Raw genomic sequence first — 20187 nt, forward strand, 5'->3', positions numbered from 1 at the left:
CTACCATTCTGGGTAGTATAGTCTGGAATTAATGTCCTTCAAGGAAGCCTAATTATTGTGAGTGTAATAAATTACATATTTTCCAGGTAATTTTTAAATTCATTACAAATCTGTCTTTCTAATTTCTTTGAAAGTGATGAAAAAACTGATACAGGTCTATAGTTATATTTTGATATGAAATATACTTTGGTATGCACATTCACTTTGGATCAACAGTAAATCTGTTGTAACCATGTTCATACAATCCATATTCATACTACCAATATTCATACTATCAGTATTCATACTATGTTCATAGTAAACATGTACATATTACTGATGCTGATCATAACCATGTTGATACTATCCATGTTCATATTAATCATGGTTGTACTATCCATATTCACAATGTGTTCATACTAACCATGTTTTGCTATATAACATGGACTTGTTTAAAATATAACTAGCATAAAAGCTGCCTTGGCTGTAACAGGGTGCACTTTTAATGCTCCACTGTATGGTATATATTCCATATGTATGGAATATACATATATAAAGTATACATTATTAATATGGAATACCTCTGCCTTCAGAACCATCTCCTCCTCCACTACCAAACTGATGAGGTTTTATAAAGAAACCATAAGCTGGTGGTGCCATGTGCACAGCTGACTCACTTCCTCCTTCTCCTCCATGGCTACCTCCAGTCCCATAGGAGCCAATTCTGAACCCAGCTCCTGGACCTTCTGAAATATAGAAAATATTACAAATACTATTAATGTATATATCACAGTTGACAGAAGCCAAGTATCAGTGCAGAAATTAATTAGCTTGATACTACAAAATGAAAGTAGATTAGTATACATGCCAACCCGCTAAAAGGTATAAGCATGCTTACTACTATTATAAGTGGCAAAAAAAGCATAATTTGGACGCAAAAGTGTAATCTATATATTACATGCCAGAATTACAGTACATGTAAAATAATACATTTTTACTACTAATCTGTTTCTGCAGCTAGTCAAAATTCTTGTCACAAAGGGCAAAATCCATATAGATTAGAACTCGAATACAAATACAAAATGTACTGAAAAATTATTTATATTCAGCACTCACTTCAACTAGTCAACATTTGTAACTTTCACTAAATGACCATAAGCTGGAATTCTGCAATGATCACTGTCAGGTGCTCAGTGCTGTATTACAATATTCTCATATTCATCTTTGAAAGTTTGTAAAGCGCTGATGATTTGTCACTTTTTCTGATCTGACATATTTTGAAATTTAAATAGATCCATCTGCTTTAATGTTTTCCATCATATAGTATCTACAACTCAAACCATAAAGCATTTTTTTATGTATATTTGATTTAATATAATTGTTTGTAAGTTTTAAAATCTTTTAATTTAATTTCATTACATGTCAAAGTAATGTAATCTTGTTTACTTGATTTGGCATTTTTATCAGAAAATTCAGTCTGACCTGAAATTTTTCATAAATACGTAATAATAGAAACACTGTTTCTATTGTTGACTTAGTTCCTGACCTTGATTCAGAAATCACTGAGTAAACAACTTTCTATTTTTATTTTATTCTTGGAGTAAAATGATTGGTTTTTATCAAGGTATGTGATTTTAGATTGTAAACAGCCTCTATTTCACAATTCTGGGTTTTCCAAAATTGCACAGCAGTTAGATTTAAAAGTGATGTTTAGAGAGATATATCTCAGTTTGGACTTTTACCTTTACACTGGACAGTGTTTGTTTGTGACCAGCTTGGAGTTACATTTTAATTTTTATTCAAATAATTTGGATTCTAAAAGATTTATTCTTTTTCCTGGAAATATTTGAGTGCTCATACAGAATTCTTGGACAAAGACTATCCTTTAAATTTTATTCTGAAATTCAAACACCAGAATATTGTTTGTAGATCAAAAAGGAACTAAAGACACATCTGTAATATAAAGACTACAGTGTACATCATCGCTTTCCATTTTGGAGTTTTCGTTGGGACTGAAACTAAAATTTGATTAAAACATTTCATTACTAGGATTTCTAAAATTTAATTCATAGATTATTCTTAGATTATTTTTGGATTTGATTCTTAAAACCGCAAGCTCTTATTTTTTCATTTTTACATTATTTTTCCAAGGAAATAAATTATTTGTTAAATTTTTCAACACTTGTTGTTTTCACACTTTCTTTTGTTACTGTTTATTAGAGCCTAAACACATAAGAGTTTCACTTAACATCTGGCACCATTTTCTTTAAAAATATAGACTGTTCACTAACTGACATCAATAAAATCAATCTGTTAGGCAAAGTTCTTTTTTGATTGTTGTTGTTCTAGGGTTTAATGCCATTTTTCAGCACAAGATAGGCTATACATGGCGGCCAGTATAACTGGTGGAGGAAGAACCCTGGAAAACCCAGGGAAGAACCACCGATACATGAGAAGCTACTGGCAGGCTTTCCCACGTACCCACGCTAGCCGAGCCTTGGACTCGAACACACACAGACAGAGGTGAGATGGCAGTGATCCGGAACGGTGAGTGCTTTAGACCACTCGGCCACTCGGGGCCCCGTTCTTTTTTGAAGAAACCCATCTGTTTTCTCTGAAATGTTTCATTAACACTGTTTGTTAAAAAGCAAATAAGTACACTTTTCTTATGCAGCAGTCACCTTTTTAAAAATATTCTCATATTCATATGAGTGGAATTAAAGAGATGATAATAAAATGGCAAAAACAACTTTTAATTGCTTTATTTTATTTTAAACGTAGCAATTAAGTGTAATCCATATGCATTCTAACGAAAAATGTAGTTTGGTGAAAGAAAAAGCATAATAATTATGCCATAAGCATAATGGTTGGCATCTATGGATTAGGTTCAATACTTATGGCTATCCTGATGTAGCAAGAAATATCAATGTGCGTGTGTGTGTTTCCTCAACAAACAAAACCCAATTATTTATTATGAAATTACTCATGCTGTAGTCAAAGGAATTAGATACAATATTCCAATTCATGTGGAATTAGGCTGAGATATTCAAGCGGTTTGAATTTTCTCACCATTTAATTACCTTAACCTGTATAATTGCATACATGCTGAACTGTAAACATTCTTTACCATCCCTTACATTAATTTTGGATTATTTTTTTCAAAAAGAACTCAAGCACATCATTGCCTGTGTTGAAATGTCAAAGAAGTATGCTTCTTTGTAAATATTTTAAATGGAATTATTATGGATTCACTTTTACAGCTGAATTGAGACCAGACACTGAGTACATATATCATTACCTGGTTGTACATATTCCATAGTTTACTCTGAAATAGGATGGAATACCTTGGAAAAACATGGAAAAGCCTAGAAAACAAAGGGAAAATGAAATATTTTGCAGAATTTATCTTGGAAACCCTGGACATTGTCCATGAAAAAGGATGGACATGCCTGGAAAATTATGGACAGTTTGGATGTAAAATCTTTGTTCATATACTGTGATGATTATTTGGTTTATTTCCACTAATTCTGTTTAGTTATATTTAATATTACGAGATTTATACATTTCTGAAAGTGGAAAATATCAAAATTTTAATAATAATAATAATAATAATAATAGTAATAATAATAATAACAATAAACAACTCCATTATTTATAGATTTAACATAAGTCAATGAATGTGATTAAGATAAGTCAATGAATTTGATTAAGATAAGTCAATGAATGTGATTAAGATAAGTCAATGAATTTGATTAAGATAAGTCAATGAATGTGATTAAGATAAGTCAATGAATTTGATTAAGATAAGTCAATGAATTTGATTAAGATAAGTCAATGAATGTGATTAAGATAAGTCAATTAATGTGATTAAGATAAGTCAATTAATGTGATTAAGATAAGTCAATGAATGTGATTAAGATAAGTCAATGAATTTGATTAAGATAAGTCAATGAATGTGATTAAGATAAGTCAATGAATTTGATTAAGATAAGTCAATGAATTTGATTAAGATAAGTCAATGAATTTGATTAAGATAAGTCAATGAATGTGATTAAGATAAGTCAATGAATTTGATTAAGATAAGTCAATGAATTTGATTAAGATAAGTCAATAAATGTGATTAAGATAAGTCAATGAATTTGATTAAGATAAGTCAATGAATTTGATTAAGATAAGTCAATGAATTTGATTAAGATAAGTCAATGAATTTGATTAAGATAAGTCAATGAATGTGATTAAGATAAGTCAATAAATGTGATTAAGATAAGTCAATGAATGTGATTAAGATAAGTCAATGAATTTGATTAAGATAAGTCAGTTAATGTGATTAAGATAAGTCAATGAATTTGATTAAGATAAGTCAATGAATTTGATTAAGATAAGTCAATTAATGTGATTAAGATAAGTCAATGAATTTGATTAAGATAAGTCAATAAATGTGATTAAGATAAGTCAATGAATTTGATTAAGATAAGTCAATGAATGTGATTAAGATAAGTCAATGAATTTGATTATATTTAGTAGTATTATCCATTTCCATACAATATCAATGCTTAAAACAATGAGCATATTTTACCCCACACACACACAAAAGGAGAAATAAATTATTTTTTATAGAATCTTTTGCATCTTATCATCCGGCAAGTTAAGTATTGTTGTAAATAGTGTGAAATATGATCATAATCATGATAGTGATTATTATTATTATAATTATTATTATTATCTGCTGCCAAAAGAAAAAAATAACTGTCAGTTATATTGATACTAAATGAAACTTTAAAGCGTACATAATTTTTGTCTCTTTGAAAGAGGGACCCAGCCCTTCTGCCAGCATTCTATAAAGAATTATGCTTCAAATCTTGAACTAAAAAATGAAATATTTTTACCAAAGAAGTAAATGGTCATATTTTTGTGTCCAGGACACATATTACATGCTGCTGTAATGCACTTCAGTGGACGGTACCTGAATCATATAAGAAGCAAGGGAGGATGCAGGATTTTATTCTGAGAGGATTTGCTTAGAAGCGGTAGTTCAATGTAATTCAAATAGAAATCATTTTTGTTTTTCACCTAATAGTGTACAATTTCAGCAGATGGGAGGGGATCCTGTCAGGCAAATATAATTTTCAAGGGAAATTTTTTGTTTCATTAAAAATGTTTCAGGGTTTTCTAGTAAAATATTACAGTATTGTCCATGTCAATATTCCAGTGTTTTAGAACCTCTCCTTGAAGAAGCCTGGAACATTAATCCAAATACTCCAAGGTTTTCTGTGCTAGAATTTTCCATACTAATATTCCATACTGTTCCAGTGTGTTCTTCCCAGTGTTTTCCAGTCTACCCAGGAAGAAGCCTGGAATATTAATCCAAATTACCATTGTTTTCCATGCTAACATTTTCCATGTTTTCCCCCAGAAAACTATGGAAAATCTACAGCTGGGAATATTTTGAACTATTCATGCTAAACATGTATGTACCAACAAATGGTTTTCTGCTTAAAATCAAATATTAAACACACAATTACTGGTTTTTTCCACAATTTATCATTTACTACACTCTGAATTAAGATGAAAACTATGCCAGTAGAGTACACTCATATACCCCTCTCCAATTTGTTGAACCAAATGGACACATATGAATCTTTCATTATCATGAAACAAACTTGTCACAGTGTTGTGTAATACAGTACATGGTCATGTTCATCACGTTGTGTAATACAGTACTTGGTCATGTTCATCATGTTGTGTAATACAGTACATGGTCATGCTCATCATGTTGTGTAATACAGTACATGGTCATACTCATCATGTTGTGTAATACAGTACATGGTCATGTTCATCACGTTGTGTAATACAGTACATGGTCATGTTCATCACGTTGTGTAATACAGTACATGGTCATGTTCATCATGTTGTGTAATACAGTACATGGTCATGTTCATCATATTGTGTAATACAGTACATGGTCATGTTCATCATATTGTGTAATACAGTACATGGTCATGTTCATCACGTTGTGTAATACAGTACATGGTCATGTTTATCATGCTGTGTAATACAGTACATGGTCATGCTCATCATGTTGTGTAATACAGTACATGGTCATGTTCATCATATTGTGTAATACAGTACATGGTCATGTTCATCACGTTGTGTAATACAGTACATGGTCATGTTCATCATGTTGTGTAATACAGTACATGGTCATGTTCATCACATTGTGTAATACAGTACATGGTCATGTTCATCATATTGTGTAATACAGTACATGGTCATGTTCATCATGTTGTGTAATACAGTACATGGTCATGTTCATCATGTTGTGTAATACAGTACATGGTCATGTTCATCACGTTGTGTAATACAGTACATGGTCATGTTCATCATATTGTGTAATACAGTACATGGTCATGTTCATCATGTTGTGTAATACAGTACATGGTCATGCTCATCATGATGTATAATACAGTACATCGTCATGTTCATCACGTTGTGTAATACAGTACATGGTCATGTTCATCACGTTGTGTAATACAGTACATGGTCATGTTCATCATATTGTGTAATACAGTACATGGTCATGTTCATCATGTTGTGTAATACAGTACATGGTCATGCTCATCATGATGTATAATACAGTACATGGTCATGTTCATCACGTTGTGTAATACAGTACATGGTCATGTTCATCACGTTGTGTAATACAGTACATGGTCATGTTCATCACGTTGTGTAATACAGTACATGGTCATGTTCATCATGTTGTGTAATACAGTACATGGTCATGTTCATCACGTTGTGTAATACAGTACATCGTCATGTTCATCATGCTGTGTAATACAGTACATCGTCATGTTCATCACGTTGTGTAATACAGTACATCGTCATGTTCATCATATTGTGTAATACAGTACATGGTCATGTTCATCACGTTGTGTAATACAGTACATGGTCATGCTCATCATGATGTATAATACAGTACATCGTCATGTTCATCACGTTGTGTAATACAGTACATCGTCATGTTCATCATGCTGTGTAATACAGTACATGGTCATGTTCATCATGTTGTGTAATACAGTACATGGTCATGTTCATCATGTTGTGTAATACAGTACATGGTCATGTTCATCATGTTGTGTAATACAGTACATGGTCATGTTCATCACATTGTGTAATACAGTACATGGTCATGTTCATCATGCTGTGTAATACAGTACATGGTCATGTTCATCATGTTGTGTAATACAGTACATCGTCATGTTCATCACGTTGTGTAATACAGTACATGGTCATGTTCATCACGTTGTGTAATACAGTACATCGTCATGTTCATCCCGTTGTGTAATACAGTACATGGTCATGTTCATCATGCTGTGTAATACAGTACATGGTCATGTTCATCATGTTGTGTAATACAGTACATGGTCATGTTCATCACGTTGTGTAATACAGTACATGGTCATGTTCATCATGCTGTGTAATACAGTACATGGTCATGTTCATCATGTTGTGTAATACAGTACATGGTCATGTTCATCACGTTGTGTAATACAGTACATGGTCATGTTCATCACGTTGTGTAATACAGTACATCGTCATGTTCATCACGTTGTGTAATACAGTACTTGGTCATGCTCATCATGATGTATAATACAGTACATCGTCATGTTCATCACGTTGTGTAATACAGTACCTGGTCATGTTCATCATGTTGTGTAATACAGTACATTGTCATGTTCATCACGTTGTGTAATACAGTACATGGTCATGTTCATCATGCTGTGTAATACAGTACTTGGTCATGTTCATCATGTTGTGTAATACAGTACATCGTCATGTTCATCATGCTGTGTAATACAGTACGTGGTCATGCTCATCATGTTGTGTAATACAGTACATGGTCATGTTCATCATGCTGTGTAATACAGTACATGGTCATGTTCATCATGTTGTGTAATACAGTACATCGTCATGTTCATCATGCTGTGTAATACAGTACATGGTCATGTTCATCATGCTGTGTAATACAGTACATGGTCATGTTCATCACATTGTGTAATACAGTACATGGTCATGTTCATCATGCTGTGTAATACAGTACATGGTCATGTTCATCACGTTGTGTAATACAGTACATGGTCATGTTCATCACGTTGTGTAATACAGTACATCATCATGTTCAACACGTTGTGTAATACAGTACATGGTCATGTTCATCATGCTGTGTAATACAGTACATGGTCATGTTCATCATGTTGTGTAATACAGTACATCGTCATGTTCATCACGTTGTGTAATACAGTACATGGTCATGTTCATCATGTTGTGTAATACAGTACATGGTCATGTTCATCATGTTGTGTAATACAGTACATCGTCATGTTCATCACGTTGTGTAATACAGTACATGGTCATGTTCATCATGCTGTGTAATACAGTACATGGTCATGCTCATCATGTTGTGTAATACAGTACATGGTCATGTTCATCATATTGTGTAATACAGTACATGGTCATGTTCATCACGTTGTGTAATACAGTACATGGTCATGTTCATCATGCTGTGTAATACAGTACATGGTCATGTTCATCATGCTGTGTAATACAGTACATGGTCATGTTCATCATGCTGTGTAATACAGTACTTGGTCATGCTCATCATGTTGTGTAATACAGTACATGGTCATGTTCATCATGTTGTGTAATACAGTACATGGTCATGTTTATCATTTGGCAAGTTTACATATAAGCTTATTATTTAATCCTGTTAATAATAACGTAAAATTTCACAAAATAATCCTTTAGCTGTATTTGTAGTTCTCTAATTTAAAGACAACAGAATGGTGAGCAATTGCCTTATGTAAATATACCCCCACTTCCCCCTAACCTTTGTAGGGCCAGTGCTAAGAAATATAGTATTCTATGCAAAACACTTCTGCCCCCTGCCAGAGGCACAGTAAGAAAGCTCATAAGAAACTGATATAAGTTATGACCAAATAAAAAGGTTTTTATCTGAAGAATAATTTTTCTTCTTCATTTTAGTACCCTTGTCTGGTTTTGGGACCCCTCTAAAAAAGACACTGCTCACACATAGCTTCTGCTGGCCTTGTTCTTCTGAAAACAGTGTGAGTAAAATGAATGCATAGCATTCATATTTTTTGATGATGAGCGTGATATAATGGTGTAGCAACTGCCCAAGCAATCAATGCAACTGGGTGGGGTGGGCCAAAATTTCTATCAAACAATGTCTTTTTCCTTGGAGGGGGATTACATTTTGCAGGGGGGGAAGCAGAATTTCTTGCTATGTTACTGGCATTATATATACTAAGTTTCACAGCAGTCCACTAAATACTGCAAGATGAGCTGCATTTACAAAAATCTTTTATTTTTTACTACATGAAATTCATTTCTTCAACGTTCGCTTATGATTATTACTGAATGAAATCAAAAACATTTTTTTACATTTAAACACTGCAAGTTTTTGTGAATCTAAACTGATTTTCAGAACTTCTACACAAGAAATGATACATATATGAGGAGACTATACGGTAACTGGTCTCCTTGACCAATCTGATCACCTAAAAAAAAATGGACTGATTACTCCATTATGTTTAGGGCAAGCTCCCAAATCATCAATATGGTATTTGTATCTTAACTGACCAAAAGAGTTCTGCAAATTCCAAAAATTCTGGTAAGAACTCAATAAATTTAACTCAATATCAGTTCAATTAAAACAAAAAAAACATACTTTTTCTGTGATCAAGATTTTTCCCCAAACTTTCACCAGTATTGCAAAATTTAGTGACTTTTTACACTCAAGAATAAGCCGTTTCTTTGTCCAACTTTATCCTTGGTTTCTGAGTAGTGTGGGAACCCTGTAAATAATGGCAAGGCATTGTAATACTAAAATGGACTAAGGACTAGTGTGGGAACCCTGTAAATAATGGCAAGGCATTGTAATACTAAAATGGACTAAGGAGTAGTGTGGGAACCCTGCAAATAATGGCAAGGCATTGTAATACTAAAATGGACTAAGGAGTAGTGTGGGAACCCTGTAAATAATAGCAAGGCATTGTAATACTAAAATGGACTAAGGAGAACCCTGTTAAGAACATATTTTAAATTTCTGATCAAGAAAATTACTCTGAAGCATACAAAAAATCTCAGCTGATGAAACCAGTTATAAGATCCATAAAAACTGTCACCAGATAAAATATACTTCAAATTTTGTAAGAAGTAAAGCTAAACCTACTGGATAGATAATAACTAAAAGAACACCACTCACTGTTGTTGCAGAATCCTGTATGATCAGCTTCTATTGCTCCCATCACATCGATGGTAACATTCTCTGCTGTCACCAACAGATTCTTGGCCTTGAGAAGTCCACCTGGGTATACATGGAGTGATCTTCCATCCAGTAAGTGCTGAGCTTCTCCATTGTCCATATGTAGCGAACCACGGTTGCGAATATTGATTGTTTTAAAGAGAATCCTGTCCATTCTGGTGTAGGATAAATCCATCATTTCATTCACTTTTAATGTACCTAATGAAAAGTGTTTGGATACAAACATTAATTCAAGGCATAGTTAGCCAATTCAAAATACAATAATTTTCCTAAAGACAACTGGTTTCCGATTTTATTTATCATATGCTTTACAGATGACTTCTGAATTAGATAAATTTGAAGAAACTTCTCACAGCTACTTTGCAATGGATACCTGAAAAACTATGCAAATATTGGCTAAAGTAATTTACATGAAAATGATCTCTGTCCCTCCCTTCAGATTCTATTTAGCCATTTCAAACCCAAACAAAACAAGTTTATTCCTGACCTTTAGTTTTTTTGCCTCTTCTTGAACTTCTTATTTCAAAAACTCTCCCTTTTACAAGCTTATCTCTCATTCAATGAAAAGCTATGAACTTCTATATTTTTTATTGTAAATTTTTTTGTCAAACTTCAGAACTTATTAAAACTGAATATTCTAAATTTGTACTTTTAAACCTCTCTATTAGTGCATCCTTTGCCAAGTGATTTAAGAAAACCATGGAGTTTTAGGTCTACGTATCACATTACCTCCATCTACCACTGTCAAGTTTTCCACATTTTTCAGTGTCCCTTCTACCATGACTGTTACACCCGCAACTCTCAGTTCTCCCTGCAAAGTGGTTTCACTGCCATGGTACAATGACACATCCACTGGTAGCCAACCAGTCCCAATCAGCAGGGTTTGGTTGTACCCAACATGCAAGTGTCCACTTCTATCACCATCAAAGGAGCCCACTGAGAGGTTTACATTCTGCCTAGGGTTCTCTGGTCTGACCATAGCCATCTGGGCCCCTCGGTAGATCTGTAGGTGATCCAATATAACATCTGAAGAGAAATCAACTGGACTGAAGATTGGCTTGACAAATGAAGGATAAAAGCCAGGAAATATCCAGGCCACTCCACTTGCTAAAGAGTAGTTGGTGTAAAATTGGGTGAGATTCCTTAAAGGGCTGCGAGGAAACCTGTTCATATTATCCAAGTACAGAGTTCGGTTTTGTGTGAAGTCTGGTGGGACTTGTCCATCAGACAAAAGGTCTGGAAGTTTGTGCAAGTAAACAGTACCAGCTCCCCCATGTTCAGCACCAGCACCTCCTGCTCCTCCTGTATTTCTGAAAGTCCCTACAAGATAAATATAATTAGTTTACTTAAAATTTTCACTTTAAATGCCACTTTATTTAATGAAAAGAGATAGTGACTTTAAAATGTGAATTTCAGCATGAAAATACTTTAAGAAACCTGCATTCACTTGGCCACAAGAAATTTAACAAGAATACATACACACACTAATTGAAATCCTGATACATGTATTTCATAAATGCTCTAACAGTAAGCATCAAAAAGGAAACATGTACCAACAATGGATAACTAAAAAATATGCTCAAATATACAGAACATTTGTCAAGTAAATTAAATATTGATAAAATTACAGTGCATTGTGTATTATTTTTTATTCAGTACAAATCTGTTGGAATCACAATGGTTATTTCTTTCTTTCTTTTCTAAATGACTGTGCATCCGGAGGGTTATCAAAATTAAAGTCAGTCAGCACATATCCATGATATAAAATTGCTGAAAATAGACAATGCATTTTCCTTCGTACAGGGCTAGTAGTCAGGAGAAGTAGATGGAAAAAGGAGTGTGCTGATCCTTTAGTCATACATTTGTAACTGTACTTAATTGGAGAGAAGAAATAAATAAAGGAAGTTATTTTCTGCAAATTTAGTATGGGCCAAATTGCTGATCAATGAATACCAAGCCAAGATAATGCAACAAATTATTTTTTTAAAAAGATCATTTTATGATGAACCGGCCTGGGGGGGCTCTGCCATCATTCCTAAGTGTAGGAATCAAATAGCACTGGAATATAGCAACTAAGTTATTTAGGTTTCCATAAAGGTACTGAATTATGGAGTGAAGTATGAACTATGTGATTAAACACATTTGAGGAGCCTTGAATGAATTGAATACCACAAGGAAACTTTCCTTCACTCATTCAATAGTAAATCATAAGTTTAAAATTTAGCATTCCTAAAGCATTAATTTGTTTCCTTACTAAATGCTTTCAGCCACTTTAACCCCCTAAATCCCCCTCCCCCCAAAACAGATTTGCACAACTTGGAAGATCAACCTGTGGAGGCATTCTGAAGATGGAACTTCTGTCACATGATGGAGAACTTTCACAGATGGATTTAATATAGAAGATCTCTCCATTAACAAAGAAGATCTCATAGCGAAAAAAGACATTGTATTAAATCACAACAGCAAGATATCAGACATCTGATATAATAAAGAAGTTATCTTCTTTGACAAATAAGATACTGATACCCACAATAATTCACAGTATTACATTGGCTATCTAATTTAACTTTCCAGCTATATTCACAGTATTACATTAGCTATCTAATTTAACTTTCCAGCTATATTCACAGTATTACATTAGCTATCTAATTTAACTTTCCAGCTATATTCACAGTATTACATTAGCTATCTAATTTAACTTTCCAGCTATATTCACAGTATTACATTAGCTATCTAATTTAACTTTCCAGCTATATTCACAGTATTACATTAGCTATCTAATTTAACTTTCCAGCTATATTCACAGTATTACATTAGCTATCTAATTTAACTTTCCAGCTATATTAAATAAATGTAGTAAATGAGAGATTTCTTGTCATTTGTATTAGATGTCATTTTTACAAAATGTCTCTTTCATAAAAGATATTAGTAATAAGAGGTTTATTATATATTAATTGTGAGTTATTAAACTGTACATATGATGTTGGAAGAAATAAGACATCCTATCTGATGTAATATCAACCTCATTTCTCTTCAACTGGAATTAGTCTAACAAATGAAAGAAGCAGCAGTCAGTGCACAAGAACTAACCAGACATAACAACAGCCATATACTGCAAGCTCAGATTTGCTAAATTATCAAATGAGTTATAAATCAGAAATTTTCATCTGCAAATACAATATGTGGGTCAAATGTTCAAAGTAAATGATTGTTTTGAAAAGGACTACAAACTTTCTGGAACTGTTGGTGAGATTGAATCATGAAGCATTTTAACTAAGACAGCAACTACTGCATGTTTACAGATAGTACATACCAATATAGTAGTTATATGTGTAATACAGAGCAATCCTGCCTCCTCCTCCTCCCCCTCCATGTGAGGCATACATTCCTCCATAACCATTTCCTCCTGAGGCATCAATGGTGCCCCCTCCATCAATGGTGTAGGTCTCAATACTAATGCTGCCTCCACTACCTCCTCCTGCTTCAACTGACCTCCAGTTACCTCCTTTGGCAGTCACCTCACCATCCACTGTCAGAGTGTGGTTCACTTTCATCTGAAGTCGACCTCCACCTAGACCACCAAGATGGGGGAAAGTGGAGTGGCCACCATTTTTTCCAAAAGTTTCTGGGAGAAGGAAGGAACCATGACTCCCTCCAGAATAAGGCTGTCCTTGACCTTGACCTCCATTACCACCATGACCACCACCTGAACAACCATTAGGATTTGAATGTCCAACACCAACTCCTGAAAAGAAATAATTAATCACATAAGTACTTCAGAATTTATTATGATGTCAATTATATCCAGCTGAATACCCAAATTTAATACAAATAAAAGTCCACTCAATGGGACTGATGCCCAACTGACTGAGAAGGTTTTCCAGGAATCCGTGTGAAGTCCCTTTCTTCTATTTTTTTGTTCTTTTTCATTGCTGAATATTAATAACATCTATGATATTCTTGAGAAACTCCAACATACCAAATTTGGTAAAAGCATATCTGTTTACATGAGCATAAAATGTTCACAAGATACCTGTAAGTGCAGTCCAAAATTCTAAGTTGTTAACGTCTTTGACCCTAAACCCAATATCACTGAGAGACCACTGAACTAATTGTCTCTGATAATGCTAAGATAAAACAGCATGTAAGTTTGATTAAATCCACATAAACAAAATTTTTGAAGAAATTTATGTTATTCAAATGGCATTATTCAGGCTATCCTTGAGTTATAGCCACAAACTGAGATTGATAAAAATCCATTCATACTTGTTTGTATTATCATGTTTACAAGTAAGTATGGCTACACACGTGTATCACACATTCTGGGTCCAATCATTACTATTTCCATTTACAAGCAACAAGATATCAGAAGTCTTCTTTTATTGAAAACTTCATGTCAATATGACCATCCATTAAGATTTTCAAGATGTTGGAGGAATAATCACTTCCATTTTCACTGAGGAATTTAAACTAAAGATATGATCAAATGTGAAATCCAAGGAATAATAAAGGTGTGAATTTGGGAATACTGAATCTTGCAGTATTTGCAAACATTTGCTGCTTCTAGTTGAGGTTAATTTCAGATGCCAAAAAGGTGGAATGAAATTCAGTTTCTAAGCATACACGATTTAGTACTTGGTCCTAAAGACTACAAGAAATGTGGTATCAGATGGATTAGACAAAAGTTAGATAGTGTACTGAAGGGCCAATTTCATTCATCTAAGATGAAATGGTGGTTCAATTGCATTACCATCCTCAATACCAAGTTCTAAATTATCCCAACAAAGTCTATGACCCTGACTGTCTATCAGATCAAGTACCTACTGGCAAGATTTACAAGCTAATCCATGCACAACTAAGCCACACTTCTGCTTAGATCTTACAAAAGGTGTGAATACCCATAGTAAGACCTTTTTGCACTATCGATGTTTGTAAAAACTTGTATTAACCCTTTACCTCATGAAAGCACTTTTGGACACCTCTACTATATTCTTATGAAAGCACAAGTCGATGCCTGATTTGCATGCAAGCATATTTGGATGCATTTGCAACATATGCATGAAAGTATTTTTGGATGCCCACTGCCATTCCCGTACAGAAATTTCTCATGGATTCCATATGGAATACTTCAGGATCCATATGGAAGAGATATGGACTGAAAAACTTATGGAATCAGACAATTTATTCCATATCAATTCCATAAGTACTTCACAGCAAGTGAAAATTCCATATGGAATAAAGTTGCAACTTTAATCCATAAGCACTTTTTTCCATATGGAAAGCAGGCTCATGTATTATAGCATCATGGAAAATACTCTGAAGAATTAATAACCTAAACTATCTGATTCAAATAGAAATATTGGTGGGAGTTAGAGTACATGTATATGTCAGTCTAGATGATGTGGAAGGATGAATATATACCTGTATAAATTTGAAGAAATACATGCATGTCAGTTTTCTTTAATTTATTTCCACAGATGTTTAAAAACAGACAAAGACATGACCAAATAAGTAGAGAAAATGTAAACATGATCAGAAAATTAATATCTGGTAGTACAAGCATAGATGAATCTTTGGATTTGGTGCAAGGTGGATTTTGGGCTTAATCTGACGTTTATTCTGAAAAATATTTTTTTTGGCTTCCTATTAAAATATGCTCTGCAAAAATCATACCCTAGTGAAAATGTGACTGAAATTTCAGCAAAATCACAGTGAACATTTTTGTCATTCACTCAAATGTCCTTTTTCACTAAAATTATGGTATTTTAGGAGATTTTACCAAAATTTCTGAAAATACCACTGAAATTTTGTAATTAAAATTTCACTGACCCTGCCAACATTTCTGAATATATCAGTGGGAATTTGTGATTTAAATTTCACTGAGAGTTTGTCAAAAATTCTGAAAATATAGTGATATTTTGTGATTGTAATATCACTGACATTTCAGTAAAAAATATCAATAAGATATACTGGTAATAAAATTTATTTTTTGTTTCTTGTACAATCTGAATGATTTTCAGCAGCATTTATATTTTCTATTTCTGAAAGCTGCAATTTTATTGTTTATTTTGGTCACAATAACTTCTTTCCACATCTTTCCTTGTTAGATTTCTTTTTCAAATTTTGTTGTTGTTGTTGTTGTATTTTTGTTGAACTTAAACTGGATTTAACTGCCCTCAACAAGTTTTCTTGTTTACCGTTTTAAATTAGAATTTCGCTTTTCTCCTGTCATGAATCCGATTTTCCTCGATACGGACCCTTTTTTTAATACTGTCTCCGAAACTTTTTAAAAATAATGCTCTATCCAGTCCCATTCTGCAACGAGCTTTCTAATAAGTATTTGTTCCATTTATTACTTAAAAGATGATCACTGTAAAGAGCTTTTTGATCAGTCCAATGAATCAATGCATAACAAAAACTGATGGGAATTAGCATGCTTGCTAAACATGGCGATTCGAATTCTGATGCGAGATACATGATTGAATAGCTATGTGAAAAATGTGTGGCAACGGGAATAGCTTGAATGCAATGTCGATGGGAGCGTAATTGGTCAATCTGTATGAAAACTGAATGCCAGGACTAGCATTTTTCTTTTTGTGCCATAAAGAGCTCTACAGTAGCGGCTAACATGCTAAATAGGATGAGGAATTGAACCAGGATGATTTAGAAGTTATATAACTCAAAACGATTAACTTCCAGAATGAATTTAAGGAGGACAACATATAGATCACTGGTGGGAATTGTTGCCCAATGCCCATGTCTATCAAAAATAGTCATATCTTTGCGGAATTTTCTTGGCCCACACACAGAATTATCTCTCAATATCGTGAGGCATTACTGTATATATTATCAAAATATTCTAGGTGCGTTAGAATTCAGTGTAAACTAAGAGTAATTATATCATGATAAATGTTTGTCATGGCAGCTTATGGAACAAGGACTAATTCAAGAGACCACAACAGCATCATAGTTTGTACATTAATCAAAAATTAAGTCTGCAGTACAAGTGTCATAAGGCAGGCTCCTAGCATTTCTTCTTTTCATGTCACAAATGGATGCTTTTCTGTAATTTTGCATTATTTTCACAGTTGAATTTTTCAATGCAGATTAATATTTTATATATGTTTGTGTTCACAGATGCCTATGCATATGTTCCAGGCTTGATACTTTGATTTTTAAAATCACTTAATTATTTACTGTCAAGCCAGATTCTTCACATCATGTTGTATATACTGTATATATTGTACATAACAGCTAGAAGGCCTCAAGGCAGATTAGTTCTGTAACTAAATGAGTTACCTTCTCTAAGTAAAGTCATTATTATTATTATTATTATTATTATTATTATTATTATTATTATTAACTCCCATATCTCTTGCCTTGCATGTCATATAATTACAACATCTGTATATTTTTTCATGCACACTTAAATATCACCTTGGTTAATAAAGTCCTGTTTAATTCATATCAATTATTAATTTGAAACCTTCTGAAATGTCTGAAAAACTACTGAAACTTGAGTAAAATACTTTATAATGATAAAAATTTTAGTGAAATCTCACAAAAAATGTAGCCAAATTTTTGGTGAAACCTCACAAATATTTTAGTGAAATTTTAGTGAGATCTCACCACAATTTCAATGAAAGTTTGGTCGAAATATTTGTGAAATCTCACCAAACTTGTCAGTGAAATGAAGAAGACTTAAGTGATGCCATCATGGATTAGGTTTTGTATGCAAGAAAGAAAATGAGGACAAGAAAAACCTAAATCTTATTTGATAATGTCACTCAAAATAATCCATAAAAAAATTATTGTGAATATTTATCACTGATTCCTAATAATGTCTAAGAATCATCAGGCAGTTTAATAGAAATCTGAAGCAGATTTTTTATGGTTTAGGCAGAAAGTACTTAAAAACCCCATCTGAAATCCACTTTAAGTATGCCTGGAAAGTTTCGTACGGGATGGACTATTTACAAATTCCATATGAACTATTTACAAATTCCATATGGACTATTTACACATTCCATATGAACTATTTACAAATTCCATATGGACTATTTACACATTCCATATGAACTATTTACAAATTCCATATGGACTATTTACATATTCCATATGAACTATTTAAAAATTCCATATAAACTATTTACAAATTCCATATGAACTATTTAAAAATTCCATATGAACTATTCACAAATCCATATGGACTATTTACAAATTCCATATGGACTATTTACAAATACCAAATGGACTATTTACAAATTCCATGTGGATTAATCACAAATTCCATATGGATTATTGCCAAATTCCATATGGAATTTTAATTTTATTCCATATGGACAACCTACAGATTTCATGGACTAATTTGCATATTCCATGGGATTTTCCATACGGAGTATGTAAGGAATCCATACCATTTCCATATGGATACACTGAAATCCATAAGAGTTGCTCAGCTATAGAATAAAAATGTCCATATGGATATTTCTGTAAAAGTAAGTATGGATTCCATATCCAATCCATGTGGAGAATTTTGTACGGGTTTTGAGCAGGTTTTCCTAGCACCACTTTCAGGGACCCCTCTTTCCATTAGACATCACAGACATTAAGGTAAATGACCATCATGTCACATCACATGGTTGCTATTTAAAATCTAGTTGTAATCGGCTATTTAAATTTACTAAGTCAAGTTCTCCACTCTCCAAAATGGATGCTACAGATTTGGATTATTAGAATTATGAGTATGAAGGCTTCTTTAAGTCAGATACAGGCTCTGAAGTCAAGAAAGACAACACTGATTTTTGATAATTTATCAAATTCGGATGTTTAAATGAAGTAAACATAAACAATGAACCAGTTATTTTTGAGGCTGAGAAATGTCAGCTACAGTTAGTCACACTGCTTCACTGACTTGACAATGAATGAGTTTACTCACGATTTTAAAGCAGATAAGAAATTCTTAAAAGAAAAATATTTATACAACAATAAAGATTTGATTCTACTCTTAAACCTATATACAGAAAATAGATGTGTACAAAAAAAGTCAAATGTTAAAATTAATGCCGAATTTAACATATACTATAGAGTTATATGTTTTACCAGCTGGCATATGCGCATCAAGTCATATAGGTAATAGTTGTTCTATAAATAGAACACTGAACTGTTTGGCTTGGGCACATGTAAATGAACTGTCTCAACACAGCAAAAGACTCTATGAGGGTTATATCCAGAGCTTCTAGTCCTCAAATGATCCTGAGGCATCTGCTACGAAGAAGGAAAACTAGTTTATGGTAATAAAAAAAATAAACCCTAACGATTTGGTCTCCTTCATAACAGGGATGAAAGAAATATACAGACTGAGTTTTTCAGTCAAAATGATTTCGATGCAATTGCCAACAGAGCATACAGTTTTATAGATTTTTGAAACTTTAACCCATTTTCTTAATTCTCTTTAATGCATATCTAAATCTGATGTTCCACAGTATACATACTCTTTGATCCATAGCATATCTAAATCTGATGTTCCACATTATACACACTCTTTGATCCGTAGCATATCTAAATCTGATGTTCAACAGTATACACACTCTTTGAACCATAGCATATCTAAATCTGATGTTCCACAGTATACATACTCTTTGATCCATAGCATATCTAAATCTGATGTTCCACAGTATACATACTCTTTAATCTATAGCATATCTAAATCTGATGTTCAACAGTATACACACTCTTTGATCCATAGCATATCTAAATCTGATGTTCCACAGTATACATACTCTTTGATCCATAGCATATCTAAATCTGATGTTCCACAGTATACATACTCTCTGAACCATAGCATATCTAAATCTGATGTT

The 20187-nt window shown here is 33.1% G+C and overlaps 1 protein-coding gene across 1 annotated transcript in view; it reads right to left on the reverse strand.

Annotated features, from left to right (window-relative positions):
• The window catches only part of LOC149787541 (uncharacterized), a 591304-nt gene that overhangs the window by 391881 nt on the left and 179236 nt on the right, over positions 1 to 20187 (reverse strand). Inside the window, exons 44-47 of the mRNA XM_089975575.1 lie at positions 13638 to 14069; positions 11054 to 11644; positions 10265 to 10522; positions 561 to 725 (exon numbers count right to left, since the gene is read on the reverse strand). Coding sequence (XP_089831701.1) covers positions 561 to 725; positions 10265 to 10522; positions 11054 to 11644; positions 13638 to 14069 — 1446 coding nt within the window. The remainder of the gene's footprint in view (positions 1 to 560; positions 726 to 10264; positions 10523 to 11053; positions 11645 to 13637; positions 14070 to 20187) is intronic.

The sequence above is a fragment of the Sinohyriopsis cumingii genome, chromosome 11 (assembly GCF_028554795.1).
Source record: "Sinohyriopsis cumingii isolate HCF-2022 chromosome 11, ASM2855479v2, whole genome shotgun sequence".
In the NCBI taxonomy this organism is placed as follows: domain Eukaryota; kingdom Metazoa; phylum Mollusca; class Bivalvia; order Unionida; family Unionidae; genus Sinohyriopsis; species Sinohyriopsis cumingii.